Genomic DNA, 15708 nt, shown 5'->3' with positions numbered 1-15708 from the left:
CCTGCAGCCTCGGCTAGCATCTGCATTTACATTCAGGCATGTGTTTCCCGTTGTCTTTCGAAATTTTTGTCCAACCCCCTGATGGGGCTCATCTAACTAAAATAATGCCAAGGTGTCGAAAATATTAGTAACTACTTAAACACACCGAGTATGTTCACTGATAGCGTAGAGTAATGAAAGCATCGTAACGACAGCTAAGAGTAACCTAAATACATCTGTAATCTGTGGTAGTCAGGATTAATACGGGTACAGTTTCAGGGTGCCAGACTGCCAGAATACCTTTTATCCTACCATTTCAACATAACTTTTTAAACTTCGGATATCACGAAAACTTCTTTATGATCCATGATAAAGAAATTAACTACATATTTCGCATACAGGTGTTGCTGAAATGTTGTGAAGCAACAGTGCAGTCTTGCCTGAATGAGAAAGGTGCAAGTTTGGGAATATAATTGCAGATATTAAAGTTTTAGTCTACATAAAAATGAATGAAATGTAGATGTATTAGATAAATCATACGAAGAACTAAATGTACGAACAATCCTGCGATGGAAACTAATAACATAGTAGTTAAAGCCTTGTGGAGGAGAAAGGGAAAGACGGGCAGTGAAAGGCCTAAAAGTAACTGCAGAGGAAGACAAAATTAATGGACGGTCACAAATTACATACGACGTCGGACGTATACGGGGTGAGTCACCTAACGTTACCGACGGATATATTTCGTAAACTACATCAAATACTGACAAACCGATTCCACAGACCGAACGTGAGGAGAGGGGCTAGTGTAATTGTTTAATACAAACAATACAAAAATGCACGGAAGTATGTTTTTTAACACAAACCTACGTTTTTTTTAAATGGAACCACGTTAGTTTTGTTAGCACATCTGAACATATAAACAAATACGTAATCAGTGCCGTTTGTTGCATTGTAAAATGTTAATTACATCCGGAGATATTGTAACCTAAATTTGACGCTTGAAACCTCCGACGTTCAGTTGCGTGTTGTAACAAACACGGGCCACGGTCGGCGAGCAGCATCTGCAGGGACATGTTTACGATGACGACCGTGTTTACGAGTGTGGCTGTAGTGCACTGTTGTGGTTTGGTCTAGCTGTCGCAGTGTCCGCATGTAGCGCTTGCTGCTATTGTTATTCTGCATTGTAAGTAGGCTGTTTGTGTTTTCTTATTGGCAACGTTACGTAGCGCTCTGTATGAAAATCACTGGCTGTGCTGTGTGCAGTCTGTGGCTAGTTTGCATTGTTGTCTGCCATTGTAGTGTTGGGCAGCGGCAGCTGGATGTGAACAGCGCGTAGCGTTGGGCAGTTGGAGGTGAGCCGCCAGCAGTGGTGGATGTGGGGAGAGAAATGGCGCAGATTTGAAATTTGTAAGATTGGATGGCATGAACTGCTATATATATTATGATTATTAAGGTAAATACATTGTTTGTTCTCTATTAAAATCTTTCATTTGCTAACTAGGCCTATCAGTAGTTAGTGCCTTCAGTAGTTCGAATCTTTTATTTAGCTGGCAGTAGTGGCGCTCGCTGTATTGCAGTAGTTCGAGTAACGAAGATTTTCATTCTTTTGTAGGGATTTTTGAAAGTCAGATTGCGTTGCGCTAAAAAGTATTGTGTGTCAGTTTAAGCACAGTCTTGTATAATTTGTCTAAGGGGACGTTTCAGCATTCGTCTCCGCACGCAGACCAACTGTAGTACACCGTGTTACCAGACGTCTGTGATAGTGTAGTGTTGTAGGAACTGTGACCATGGTGTATTCGAACTCTGAAAAGGCGGAGATGATACTCATCTATGGCGAGTGTCGACGAAATGCAGCTGAAGCCTGCAGGGTGTATGCAGAACGGTACCCGGACAGAGAGCATCCAACGTGCCACACATTGCAAAACATCTACCGCCAACTGTATGCAACAGGTATGGTCGTAGCACGCAAACGGGTTCGTAACAGGCCCGTCACAGGAAAAGCGGGTACAGTTGGTGTGTTAGCTGCTGTTGCCATGAACCCACACATGAGTACACAGGACATTGCGAGAGCCGGTGGACTGAGTCAAAGTAGTGTCATGGGCATACTGCATCGTCACCGCTTTCATCCGTTTCATGTGTCACTACATCAGCAATTACATGGTGATGACTTTAATCATCGAGTGCAATTCTGTCAATTGGCATTAACAGAGAATGCGTTGCAGTTCTACCTGTTTACCGATGAAGCGGGTTTCACAAACCACGGGGCAGTGAATCTACGGAACATGCATTACTGGTCCGTGGACAATCCTCGCTGGCTCAAACAGGTAGAGCGACAACGACCGTGGACTGTAAATGTATGGTGTGGAATCATTGGCGACCACCTCATTGGTCCTCACTTAATTGCAGGAGCCCAAACAGCTGCAACATACATAGCGTTTCTACAGAATGATCTGCCAACGTTGCTCGAAAATGTCCCACTGGAAACGCGTCGACGTGTGTGGTATCAGCGTGATGGTGCACCTGCACATTCCGCAATTAAAACTAGGCTGACCCTTGACAGGATGTTCGACGGGCGTTTCATAGGACGCGGAGGACGCATAAATTGGCCAGCCCGTTCTCCTGATCTTACACCTCTGGACTTATTTCTGTGGGGTACGTTAAAGGAGAATATGTACCGTGATGTGCCTACAACCCCAGAGGATATGAAACAACGTATTGTGGCAGCCTGCGGCGACATTACACCAGATGTACTGCGGCGTGTACGACATTCATTACGCCAGAGATTGCAATTGTGTGCAGCAAATGATGGCCAACACATTGAACATCTATTGGCCTGACATGTCGGGACACACTCTATTCCACTCCGTAATTGAAAACGGAAACCACGTGTGTACATGTACATCACCCCTCATGGTAATGTATGTACATGTGCGTCAGTGAAAAAAACCAATAAAAAGGTGTTAGCATGTGGACGTAATGTGCTGTTCCAGTCTCTTCTGTACCTAAGGTCCATCACCGTTCCCTTTGGATCCCTACGTAATTCGGTGCTCTCCAATACACACGATCGAACAGCGGAGGAGCGGTACTCTAGCGTCAAATTTAGGTTACAATATCTCCGGATGTAATTAACATTTTACAATGCAACAAACGGCACTGATAATGTATTTGTTTATATGTTCAGATGTGCTAACAAAACTAACGGGGTTCCATTTAAAAAAACGTAGTTTGTTTTAAAAAACATACTTCCGTGCATTTTTTTATGGTTTGTATTAACCAATTACACTAGCCTCTCTCCTCACTTTCGGTGTGTGGAATCGGTTCGTCACTATTTGATGTGGTTTACGAAATATATCCAGCGGTAATGTTAGGTGACTCACCCTGTATAGCGGAAGAGACATACAGATTTAGAAGACTGTCGTAGACTGGAATGTGTCGTGTACGCCACTATACTAACGTCATAGTCTTAAATCCTCGTGTTGTACTTCTGTGACATTATTGTTCATATTTTTTAAAAAAATTGTAAGTATTTTATTGAAACTGTTAAAGCAGAAGTAGACACATCTTGTTTGAAGCGAAATCGATACTGAAACTCTTTGATAAGATTAAAATGAATGTACATATTAAGAAAAAGGCTGTAATATTTACTTTTAAATATTGTAAAGATATCTATTTGTTATAATTATTAAATGTAAAAAGGTGCTATAATGTAATTATGTATGTAATAGTTACTGGACTCACTTAGGGCTGTATGAGATATGTGTAGTGTAAAGATGGAGTAGTTCCGTCAGGAACGGAAAGCTGTGTAAGCGTGGGAAAAGGTGGGAGCGGAAACGTTTGGCGCGCTTTGGCGAGCGCGAACCAAGTCAGTCGGTGGCCAGTGATCTTAGAGGCAGCACGTACAGCGCCAGCATGGCGTGGAGTGCGCCATATTGTTGCATCTTGCCTCGGTTGGAAACTGTAGTTTATCATGGCCTGGTATGGGGAGAAAAAAGGGCTATTGATTATAAGATGGATCATCGCTATGAATAGGAAATAAGTCCGACATGGATAACTGCTCTTGGCCGTTCTGATATTAATGCAGTTATTGCCACCAACGCCACCGTCGCTGATCACAGCTTACAGGGTACGACATTTTAGCTATGTATTATAGTGTGTGCCAGGAAGTTGAAATGTGCTTCAAGAATAATAACCATTATCCAAATTAACAATTGTGCCCACCTGGTAATTTATCCCGCTCATAAACCAAGCAGGATCCTACCCTGGTAAATGAAAGTTCCGAGTGACCTGTATTCAGCCAAGACTTTGAAATCTTTAATATATTGTTGGCAAATCAGTGATTAATCAGTTAAATAATTGATAAAAAGAATAACTGAGAATTTCATAATTAACATTGCTATTATTTTCTGTGTTAAAATGATTACGTAAAGTTATGCCAGATTCAGAGACCACATTAGATAAATTGTTTGCTGCTTTACATTACGTATTAATGAAAGGAAATACTAAGTTGATGATTAATGGTGATTAATAGTAACGTTAAACAGTTTATAGTGAATCAATGAAATGTTGAGTACCAAATATGTTGCTGTAAAAACCTCCCCCGTCCAAATTTACTTTTGCTTTTATGAAATCAGTCTGTTTACTTAAGCAATTGGGTACTGTAGTTTTGTTTCGAGCGGCTAAACTTTTGGAACCATCTTTTATCTAAATCTAACGTGAAGTCTGTTATGTAAGTAGGGAGTTGCAATCTTTTCTGCTGTCCTACTCGGCTTCATTACGTATGCCTAATTAGTCTGGCGAATAATAGTGTACCACCAACCACATATGTTGTTATAGATGCAGAATAGTAGTCCAACTACTGTTATTTGCCATACCTCTGAACTAATGACTTATTTGAAGAAACGAGTTAAAGTCTGATGCTTATTCCTTAGGTTAACACACACGGTTATTGTACTTGTTTTTGTGGGTTTGCTGTCCGGATAGGTAACTGTATTTCTGTTTGTTACACTGCTTTTTATTAACAGTATAGTATAAGAATATTACAGTTGGCTTTGCATGACAGTATGTTTTGTAAACTAATTCAGAGAATACAAAATACACCCAGGTATTACATCTGGTTCTACATGTCAGGACAGTAAATAACACACACAACATAAGCAAGAATATTACACTTCAAGATGGAGAATCTGCTTAGTAAACTTCCAGCGTTTGCTCAAAGCTCGTAAACTTGCGATGACAGCGACGGCTGCAAATCGTCGATGGGATACGTCTGTTTCTTATCTCCAGACAGATAAGAAGAGCGCCTTGTTTCTGGCAGGGATGTACTACACAAAGAACGCTGGATCATGAGTATCTGGGTTAGTGAAGCGAGATCATCCGGAAGTTGCAGAGCACATGGGGTCTCTCACTTACCAAAATTACTCCCTCGTTGCCACTGACAGCGAGGGTACACTTATTTAGTTGCTCGTGTTATTATATATTCCGCGAGTGTGTAAAGATGCTGGAAGACTTTTGTTTCCTCCTTCCAGAACATGACACAGACGTTACGGCAGCGGAAGAGCGCGCGGTCAGCTGCTCGGCTGTGCTGCGCTACCTGAAGAAGTCCGCCTCGGAGGCGTGCAGCGTGGCGACGGCCCGCAAGCGGCTGCCCATCCTGCAGTGGCTGCCCGCGTACACCTTGTCCACCCTGCTGCAGGACGCGGTGGCCGGCATCACCGTCGGCCTCACCGCCATCCCCCAGGGCATCGCGTACGCCGTCGTCGCCGGCCTGCCTCCACAGGTGAGCTGCCTCCAGCCGTGCCCGTCCTAAAATGAAATGCGCCTATTGCAGTATTTACCAGCAGTTCCATTCTGGGGAGTTCGGCCTAGAGATAAGCAAACTTTTAATAATATTGATTTATTTTGTGTCCAGCTTTATAAAATGCGTCGATATTATCGATTTATAAATATCGATAATCCGACGTACCGGTCGACATTTTCAATATTTACAGAAGTTTAAAAAAATTAATCGATGTTTCAGAAATGATCTAAAAAACAGTGCCGGACCGAAACTGGCACTCGGGACGTTTGCCTTACACGGTGAAGTGCTCTACCACATGAGCTATATGAGCACGACTCACGACCCGTCCTCACAGCTTAATTTCCACCATTACCCCGTCTCCTACTTTCCAAGGTAGGAAACGAGGTACTGGGAATGAAAGCTGTGAGAGCGGGTGGAGGGTCGTGAGTCGTGCTTGGGTAGCTCAGATAGTAGACCACTAGTCCGCGAAACGCCAAGTTCCCGAGGTCGAGTTTCGGTACAGTACGTAGTTTTAATTTGCTAGTAAGTTTCATATTAGAGCACACTCCGCTGCAGAGTGAAATTTTCATTCTGGAAACATCCCCCAGGCTATGGCTAAGCCATGTCTCCGCAATATCCTTTCTTCCAGGCGTGCTAGTTCTGTAAGCTCTGCAGGAGAGCTTCTGTGAAGTTTGGAAGGTAGGAGACGACGCACTGGCGGGATGAAAACTGTGAGTCGTGCTTGCGTGGCTCGGATGGTAGAGAACTTGTCAAAAAAATGTTCAAATGTGTGTGAAATCTTATGGGACTTAACTGCTAAGGTCATCAGTACCTAAGCTTACACACTACTTAACCTAAATTATCCTAAGGACACACACACACACACACACACACACATGCCCGAGGGAGGACTGAAACCTCCGCCGGGACCAGCCGCACAGTCAATGACTGCAGCGCCTCAGGCCGCTCGGCTAATCCCGCGCGGCTGGAGCACTGGTCGACGAAAGGCAAAGGTCCAGAGTTCCAGTCTCGGTCCGGTGCACAATTTTAATCTGCCAGGAAGTTTCAAATCAGCGCACACTTCGATGCAGAGAAAAAATTTCATTCTGATAAAAATATTTAAAAATTTGACATGTACTTTATTTTATCCAACATTAACCAATAAAAGACACACAATAATCTATAAAATCGCTAACTTACAAAAAAACTAATTAATGAAACCAATAGCCGTCACCGACAAACATTAACAGAACTCTTTGTTCCGTATGTTCCGCTGTCAATCCGCTTCTGTTATCTAGCACAACCAAGCTTACTAAGGAAGCCACAGTTTCGGACGAAACAGAACAGGCTTGGCATATTTCGTACTTTTTAGCAGTCTCTGACAAATCAGGTGTGAAATGACGACTAAGCATTTCAGCCAACTGAGTCCATTTTCCATTAAATACCAGTGCAGTAATGTGTGTGGTACTTGTGCCGAGTGTACGATACTTTTACAGTGCGTCTATCTTTTCTTGATCCAGGCAATCAGGGCACAAGAGAAGCGCACATTCTGCCTCATAGTTTGGAGCAGAGAGTAATAATGTTACCAAATGTGTCCATTTTGCACCTCATATCTATCATTTGCAATGGTAGGAGCGAAACACAGAAGTTACAAGCTTTCATGAATATGCAGTATAGATACACTCATGCTCAACTCTGGTGCTCATTTCTAGTACTGAATATGAAATTTAACTAAGCCCTTTGCAAGATATTTACTGTCAGGTTGCGAAGATTTGTAGTAGCTGGAATGGGGAAGAAGTCTACTGATGAGAACTATAGTGCCTATGAGTCAAGAAAAGACAGACAATAAAAGAGTCGCTTTTAGCGTTAGTTATTAAATACCGATTAATCGACATTTCGATAATATAATTACTGACGTTACACATTACTATCAATTTGAAGAGATATCCATATTTTGATAAATCGATACTCATTGTCAGTCTCTATTTTGACCACCTGGTCCAAGACCTTTTATTTGGCACCATTTCGGTGGCTTGCGCTATGATGATGATGAAATTATGATGAGGATAACGCACAGACATACACATTCACACACAAACATACACACACACAAATCGGCGACCAGGCATGGAATTGAAAGCGAGGCCCCGTGATCGAGAGTCAACAATGCTAACCACAAGACAAGGAGCTGCCAACGTTCTCATCCTAGAGAGCATGTATTACATGGGAGGGTGATAATCCTAGGATATCACAGAAAATGAGAGGGGCGATTTGAATCGAGCGCCGACAAAGGCTATGGTAACCTTTTCTCTGTTTAGTGGACTTGATGTGTGCGGCGTGGCGTGAGTCGCACCAATCCCGACTGACCAGGAGAACACGGCAAGTGCACCAGTCGATTTGCCAGGAACTTCGCTAGGTGAACACGTGTCTCGGCTTATCCGTAGATACTCGATCCTTTCTGAAAAAAAAAAAAAAGAGTCAAAGTCTTCGAGGTACATTCGAAGTCCATTATGTGCCTTTTACCGAGCGATATCCTCAAACAAAATGATGGCTCAATGGTTAGCATAGGGGGTTCTTAGTTTTGCGCCCCGAGTTCGAAACCAGGTTATTGTTTTCCTTCATTTTGTTTTATTTATTTTTTATCTACCCTTGTCCGTAGAAGGTTACTACATGAATGTTTGTTACCAAATTAGGGGACACAAGGCGTTATATTAACTGTAAAATTGTAAATGGATTTCCAATAAGTGATATATTTATGATATAATGTGTTTGTCTCTGACTGATGATGTTTCATTCCCTTCTCAGTTCTTATACTATTTCTTATATTTTATTGATATGTTTGTTCTTCAGCAAGACTTGGTACATTTCCTTGGATGATATCGATCGTGTAAACACTCGAAACACCCGTATTCCGAACACCACAAGCATCCCGTCAAAGCAGCTTTACCACAGTGATATTTCTCCGTATGAACCTCACTCGGGAAAGAAACATCGTTAACATTGCTGAAGACTTCGAGCGTTGGAAATAATTTCACGGAAAATCATGGATAACGGATCACTTTTCCGAAAGCTAGCGCTTTCAATTGATTATGAATAAAGATATACCATAAGTATTTCACTGAAAACAATTTCAAATAATTTTCTCGTTTTTTTATATTCATTCATCTGATATACACTCCTGGAAATTGAAATAAGAACACCGTGAATTCATTGTCCCAGGAAGGGGAAACTTTATTGACACATTCCTGGGGTCAGATACATCACATGATCACACTGACAGAACCACAGGCACATAGACACGGGCAACAGAGCATGCACAATGTCGGCACTAGTACAGTGTATATCCACCTTTCGCAGCAATGCAGGCTGCTATTCTCCCATGGAGACGATCGTAGAGATGCTGGATGTAGTCCTGTGGAACGGCTTGCCATGCCATTTCCACCTGGCGCCTCAGTTGGACCAGCGTTCGTGCTGGACGTGCAGACCGCGTGAGACGACGCTTCATCCAGTCCCAAACATGCTCAATGGGGGACAGATCCGGAGATCTTGCTGGCCAGGGTAGTTGACTTACACCTTCTAGAGCACGTTGGGTGGCACGGGATACATGTGGACGTGCATTGTCCTGTTGGAACAGCAAGTTCCCTTGCCGGTCTAGGAATGGTAGAACGATGGGTTCGATGACGGTTTGGATGTACCGCGCACTATTCAGTGTCCCCTCGACGATCACCAGTGGTGTACGGCCAGTGTAGGAGATCGCTCCCCACACCATGATGCCGGGTGTTGGCCCTGTGTGCCTCGGTCGTATGCAGTCCTGATTGTGGCGCTCACCTGCACGGCGCCAAACACGCATACGACCATCATTGGCACCAAGGCAGAAGCGACTCTCATCGCTGAAGACGACACGTCTCCATTCGTCCCTCCATTCACGCCTGTCGCGACACCACTGGAGGCGGGCTGCACGATGTTGGGGCGTGAGCGGAAGACGGCCTAACGGTGTGCGGGACCGTAGCCCAGCTTCATGGAGACGGTTGCGAATGGTCCTCGCCGATACCCCAGGAGCAACAGTGTCCCTAATTTGCTGGGAAGTGGCGGTGCGGTCCCCTACGGCACTGCGTAGGATCCTACGGTCTTGGCGTGCATCCGTGCGTCGCTGCGGTCCGGTCCCAGGTCGACGGGCACGTGCACCTTCCGCCGACCACTGGCGACAACATCGATGTACTGTGGAGACCTCACGCCCCACGTGTTGAGCAATTCGGCGGTACGTCCACCCGGCCTCCCGCATGCCCACTATACGCCCTCGCTCAAAGTCCGTCAACTGCACATACGGTTCACGTCCACGCTGTCGCGGCATGCTACCAGTGTTAAAGACTGCGATGGAGCTCCGTATGCCACGGCAAACTGGCTGACACTGACGGCGGCGGTGCACAAATGCTGCGCAGCTAGCGCCATTCGACGGCCAACACCGCGGTTCCGGGTGTGTCCGCTGTGCCGTGCGTGTGATCATTGCTTGTACAGCCCTCTCGCAGTGTCCGGAGCAAGTATGGTGGGTCTGACACACCGGTGTCAATGTGTTCTTTTTTCCATTTTCAGGAGTGTACAATCAGTAGACGAATAAGGACAATATACGCTGGAAAACATTCTTGTAGTAACATTCTACACACATGAGTATATGAAGGAAAACAAAAATAAAAGAAGTAATCGGGTTTCCAACACGGGCCGCAAGAATAAGAAGCGGCGGTGCTAATTACTGTGCCACCGTTTCACCTGAGGTTATCACGCTGTAAAATGCACTTATAGTAGCTCCAATATACCTGGCAAACTTTGAGCGTCGTTGTTTCCGAAAAGGACGAGTATCTACGTATAAGCCGAGACATGTGTTCGCTTATTTTGACCCCTCTTCCACCGAGCTAAATTCATGGAATATCGTATGATGGCACTTGCCGTGTTCTCGTGGTCAGTCGGGATGGTGCGAGCCAGGCCATGCTGTCCAAATTAAACGAACAAGACGTGATCGTGTTGTGTACCCAATGGCACCTCATACCATCGCTCCAGGTGCTTGATCTGCGTAACGATGATGAGTGCAATCTGGCAATGGTTGTACTCAGCCTGGGCTTTCGGATACACCCGATATGGTGCCAAACATACTCCTGTGTCCAGTGTTAGAGTTGGGCGCACCACTCTTAGCATACCTATATTGACGCTCAAAAGGAAACCGCAAAAATGATCGCCACACCGACAGTCCATCGTGTTCCAGTTGTTTTCGTACTGTCTGAATACGTGTCTTGCTGTAAACTCAAAATTATCTGGTGTTTCCCAGATAAGACGAGAGAGTGTAATGCTGTTTTTTTCTCAGAATTCTTAACATAACTGATTGTTTTGTTTGGCCGCTCTACGCAACGAAAACACTGTCACAGTGAAACAACAACCAGTCATACTTGTTTTTTGTAGGTTGCCTAACCACTGAAAAGTCATAGACCAGCGAAGGATCTTGAAATCTTAAGTCAGGACTGAGATTGACAGTGATTTATTTTCTCTAATGATTGACATGAACCATAGTAAAATGAACAGACAGGATTTTTCTCTAAAAATCAAATCAAAACACAAAACGATTCTAACGAGGTGGGGAGGCACCAAAAATCGTGAAAGACTGTATTGAGAAAGCTCATCAAGATTTGCGGCTCTGCGCAGAGCACGAAATCAAAGTTAACAGTACAACAATTTGCCACAAATTATAACCAAATTAAGCAGCACAAGCTGCGTGGTAAATTAAGCAAGTAATGAGCTACTAAGAATGTAGATAGCACTACCAAAAGATGCGACTCTTAAATTTTTCCAAATCAGGTAGCTTGCATTAGTAATCACAAACGGATGCCAGAGATGACCCCCTCTCAACGACGGCCCAGAGACGAATGCCCTGAATCTAAATTCACTACCTTCGACTCTAGTTTCAACAAACTCTACGTGGAAGAGACGACTCAATGCTGTTGACAATGTGACAGACGAGAATATCGCTTATTTCACGAAAAAACAGAGAACTGCGGCAAAAACTTCCCAATCTCGACGTTCAAGATGTATTTTAACATGATTGGTACCATTGTGGAACAATGTTTCCTCTACTGATCGGGCCCTTCGCACCAAGCATGGTGGTGGCGCGATTCAGTTAAAATGGGTAACTAAAATTTGGGAGCAAAAACAACCATCGTTCTCACACCAGTTGGTTAGTACTGTAGCATCTCGACCTTTGATGTTCACGCAGAAAAGGCAAAAACGCCATCCACGAATATACTTTACGGTCAGGATGGCATGAAACCCTCTGCCCACAGCTGGGCCAAGGTACGAACTGTGTCCACACTAGCACAAAGCAGGCCCAGTCTCATATGCATGAAAAGTGCTTGTCTCCCTAGGAAGATACGCTTATCCCAATGAGATCCACAGTCTGCCTTTTGTCTACGCCGGCTGCTGTGGCCGAGCGGTTCTAGGCACTTCAGTCCGGAACCGCGCTGCTGCCGTAGTCGCAGGTTCGAATCCTGCCTCGGGCATAGATGTGTGTGATGTCCTTAGGTTAGTTATGTTTAAGTAGTTCTAAGTCTAGGGGACTGATGACCTCAGATGTTAAGTCCCATAGTGCTTAGTCATTTGAACCTTCTGTCTACAAGAGGATTTTGAGCCCACATCGGTAGCGCATTGTCCTAGCGGAAAAACTCAAAAGCTTTTCTCCGAAGCACTTAAGTCTAGTACACACGAAATAATAATGGCGAGATAGTGACATAAAATGAAGCAATATTGCTTAGAAGGACGTGAGAGTGCTGTCTCAAAACAAGCCCATTGTGTGACTCGAGGTGTGCGATGTGGCTGTACGATACTGCAACCTCGCCACACAATTAGTGGCCTAGAGGGAAGACAGTGTTCGCTCAGAAAACTGTCCTTCCTCTCAGGCTCTAGTCGTGTAACGAGGCTGAGATCCTGCATGCCATTGAGTGTGAGCCTCTTGAACCCATAGATTAGATATTCTAACGACAGTCACGGAAACCCGAACAGCAATATTGTAGAAAGACAAATCGCTGTCACCATAAACCATGATCCGCCGTTGTCTAATTCAGAACGTACTGGTAGTCGCATCAGCTTCTTGTACGAGACATAGCACGATCTTCTCACGAGAAAACAACACTTAAACGTGATTTCTGAATGATAAAACTGCTGCTTAATCTTTCATCGTATACATAATGCAAGTGACGTAATACTACTTTGTGCAGTAGCTCTGAAATATTAGTCATTTGCATATCCAGGCATTTGGTACAGTTTGTGCCAAGTGAGTTTGTTGTATACCACCTCCATTGTGTTACAGTTTTAATGGCGAGAGGTGGACAGCTCTGTATCGAAATAAGCGAGAATTTTCGATTTCAGTCGAAAGAAATCTGCTAGTTTGATGTTAAGGACGTTACCAATGAGAGTTTGACAGCATATCAGTTTCACCTCGCTTTCCAGATCGGAATTTTGTCTCAGTTACTGATGGTAAGCGAAACAACTGAGATACATCACCAGAAAACGACGTCTTCCTTGTATAAGTGACATTAATTGAATATGCTCATCATTTTTCTATGAGAAATATTTTCTGAGTTTGATTTATTCTTTTATGGTTCAAACACAGGATTCTATGAATTCCATTCTAGTCACCTGCGAGCTGGTGAGACTATACTGTACAATGACAAATGGCTCTCCGTTGCTTTATTTATTTACTTATTTTTAAAACGGAGTGAACCACCCCTCACCATCCTCTACCGTTCCCCCACCTCCTTCCGACTCCCGACAGATACCAACATATAAGCATCACATACCCGACCTCATCTTATGAAACGTAAAGTGAAAAGATTGTCAGTTATGTGCATAGAAATGTAAAGAATTACGTATCGACGTGATTAGGCAGTCTTGCTCTAATCCCTCTGGATGAATTCGATCCAGAGATTTACGGGGAGCCGTTTACCAGTGGCTTTGCCCTGTATGCATATATCACTTATATCTAACATATACACTCCTGGAAATTGAAATAAGAACACCGTGAATTCATTGTCCCAGGAAGGGGAAACTTTATTGACATATTCCTGGGGTCAGATACATCACATGATCACACTGACAGAACCACAGGCACATAGACACAGGCAACAGAGCATGCACAATGTCGGCACTAGTACAGTGTATATCCACCTTTCGCAGCAATGCAGGCTGCTATTCTCCCATGGAGACGATCGTAGAGATGCTGGATGTAGTCCTGTGGAACGGCTTGCCATGCCATTTCCACCTGGCGCCTCAGTTGGACCAGCGTTCGTGCTGGACGTGCAGACCGCGTGAGACGACGCTTCATCCAGTCCCAAACATGCTCAATGGGGGACAGATCCGGAGATCTTGCTGGCCAGGGTAGTTGATTTACACCTTCTAGAGCACGTTGGGTGGCACGGGATACATGCGGACGTGCATTGTCCTGTTGGAACAGCAAGTTCCCTTGCCGGTCTAGGAATGGTAGAACGATGGGTTCGATGACGGTTTGGATGTACCGTGCACTATTCAGTGTCCCCTCGACGATCACCAGTGGTGTACGGCCAGTGTAGGAGATCGCTCCCCACGCCATGATGCCGGGTGTTGGCCCTGTGTGCCTCGGTCGTATGCAGTCCTGATTGTGGCGCTCACCTGCACGGCGCCAAACACGCATACGACCATCATTGGCACCAAGGCAGAAGCGACTCTCATCGCTGAAGACGACACGTCTCCATTCGTCCCTCCATTCACGCCTGTCGCGACACCACTGGAGGCGGGCTGCACGATGTTGGGGCGTGAGCGGAAGACGGCCTAACGGTGTGCGGGACCGTAGCCCAGCTTCATGGAGACGGTTGCGAATGGTCCTCGCCGATACCCCAGGAGCAACAGTGTCCCTAATTTGCTGGGAAGTGGCGGTGCGGTCCCCTACGGCACTGCGTAGGATCCTACGGTCTTGGCGTGCATCCGTGCGTCGCTGCGGTCCGGTCCCAGGTCGACGGGCACGTGCACCTTCCGCCGACCACTGGTGACAACATCGATGTACTGTGGAGACCTCACGCCCCACGTGTTGAGCAATTCGGCGGTACGTCCACCCGGCCTCCCGCATGCCCACTATACGCCCTTGCTCAAAGTCCGTCAACTGCACATACGGTTCACGTCCACGCTGTCGCGGCATGCTACCAGTGTTAAAGACTGCGATGGAGCTCCGTATGCCACGGCAAACTGGCTGACACTGACGGCGGCGGTGCACAAATGCTGCGCAGCTAGCGCCATTCGACGGCCAACACCGCGGTTTCTGGTGTGTCCGCTGTGCCGTGCGTGTGATCATTGCTTGTACAGCTCTCTCGCAGTGTCCGGAGCAAGTATGGTGGGTGTCAATGTGTTCTTTTTTCCATTTCCAGGAGTGTATTAACATATTTCAAACGTCTTTGTACAAACAGTTCTCCTGTATCTCAACGAATTTCGCCCTGCAGTTTCGTTTTTACGCAGCTCAATGCCTATGACATCATATCTCCTGAATTAGATGTCGTATAATGATACACTAATGTCATTTTGTAGATGCATTCAGCGGCGTATGTAGGTACTGTTGCGGAAAGAGTTAACAGTAAAGAAGTAATAAATTTAAACGTCACGCAAAACGTGGCAGTTTGTCATGTTCCTCAGTGTTTGACTTCACATCCCTTGAATAAATTTTGTGTTGCGTAATGACATAATTTTGCAGGTACATTCAGGGGTGTGTGAATTCTCACTGCAAAAAGTGTCGCGAATACGGTCGGTAGTAAAGAAGTAATATATTAAAACGTCATTCCTGATGCGGCAGTTTTACTGCGTGAACAATAAGCGATAAACTTTTCTCCTTTCACCATTTCGTGTGTGTGGGGGGGGGGGGGGGTCTGTAAGCGAGAAAAATTTTCATACAGGTT

At 45.0% G+C, this 15708-nt stretch overlaps 1 protein-coding gene across 1 annotated transcript in view; it reads left to right on the top strand.

Moving 5' to 3' along the window:
- Positions 1 to 15708, top strand: part of LOC126162758 (sodium-independent sulfate anion transporter-like) — a 183335-nt gene that overhangs the window by 87056 nt on the left and 80571 nt on the right. The window contains exon 2 of the mRNA XM_049919446.1: positions 5505 to 5755. Within this exon, the coding sequence (XP_049775403.1) occupies positions 5505 to 5755 (251 nt within the window). The remainder of the gene's footprint in view (positions 1 to 5504; positions 5756 to 15708) is intronic.

This window comes from Schistocerca cancellata, chromosome 2, assembly GCF_023864275.1.
Source record: "Schistocerca cancellata isolate TAMUIC-IGC-003103 chromosome 2, iqSchCanc2.1, whole genome shotgun sequence".
Lineage (NCBI taxonomy): Eukaryota > Metazoa > Arthropoda > Insecta > Orthoptera > Acrididae > Schistocerca > Schistocerca cancellata.
This window is presented reverse-complemented; position numbering and strand designations above follow the sequence as displayed.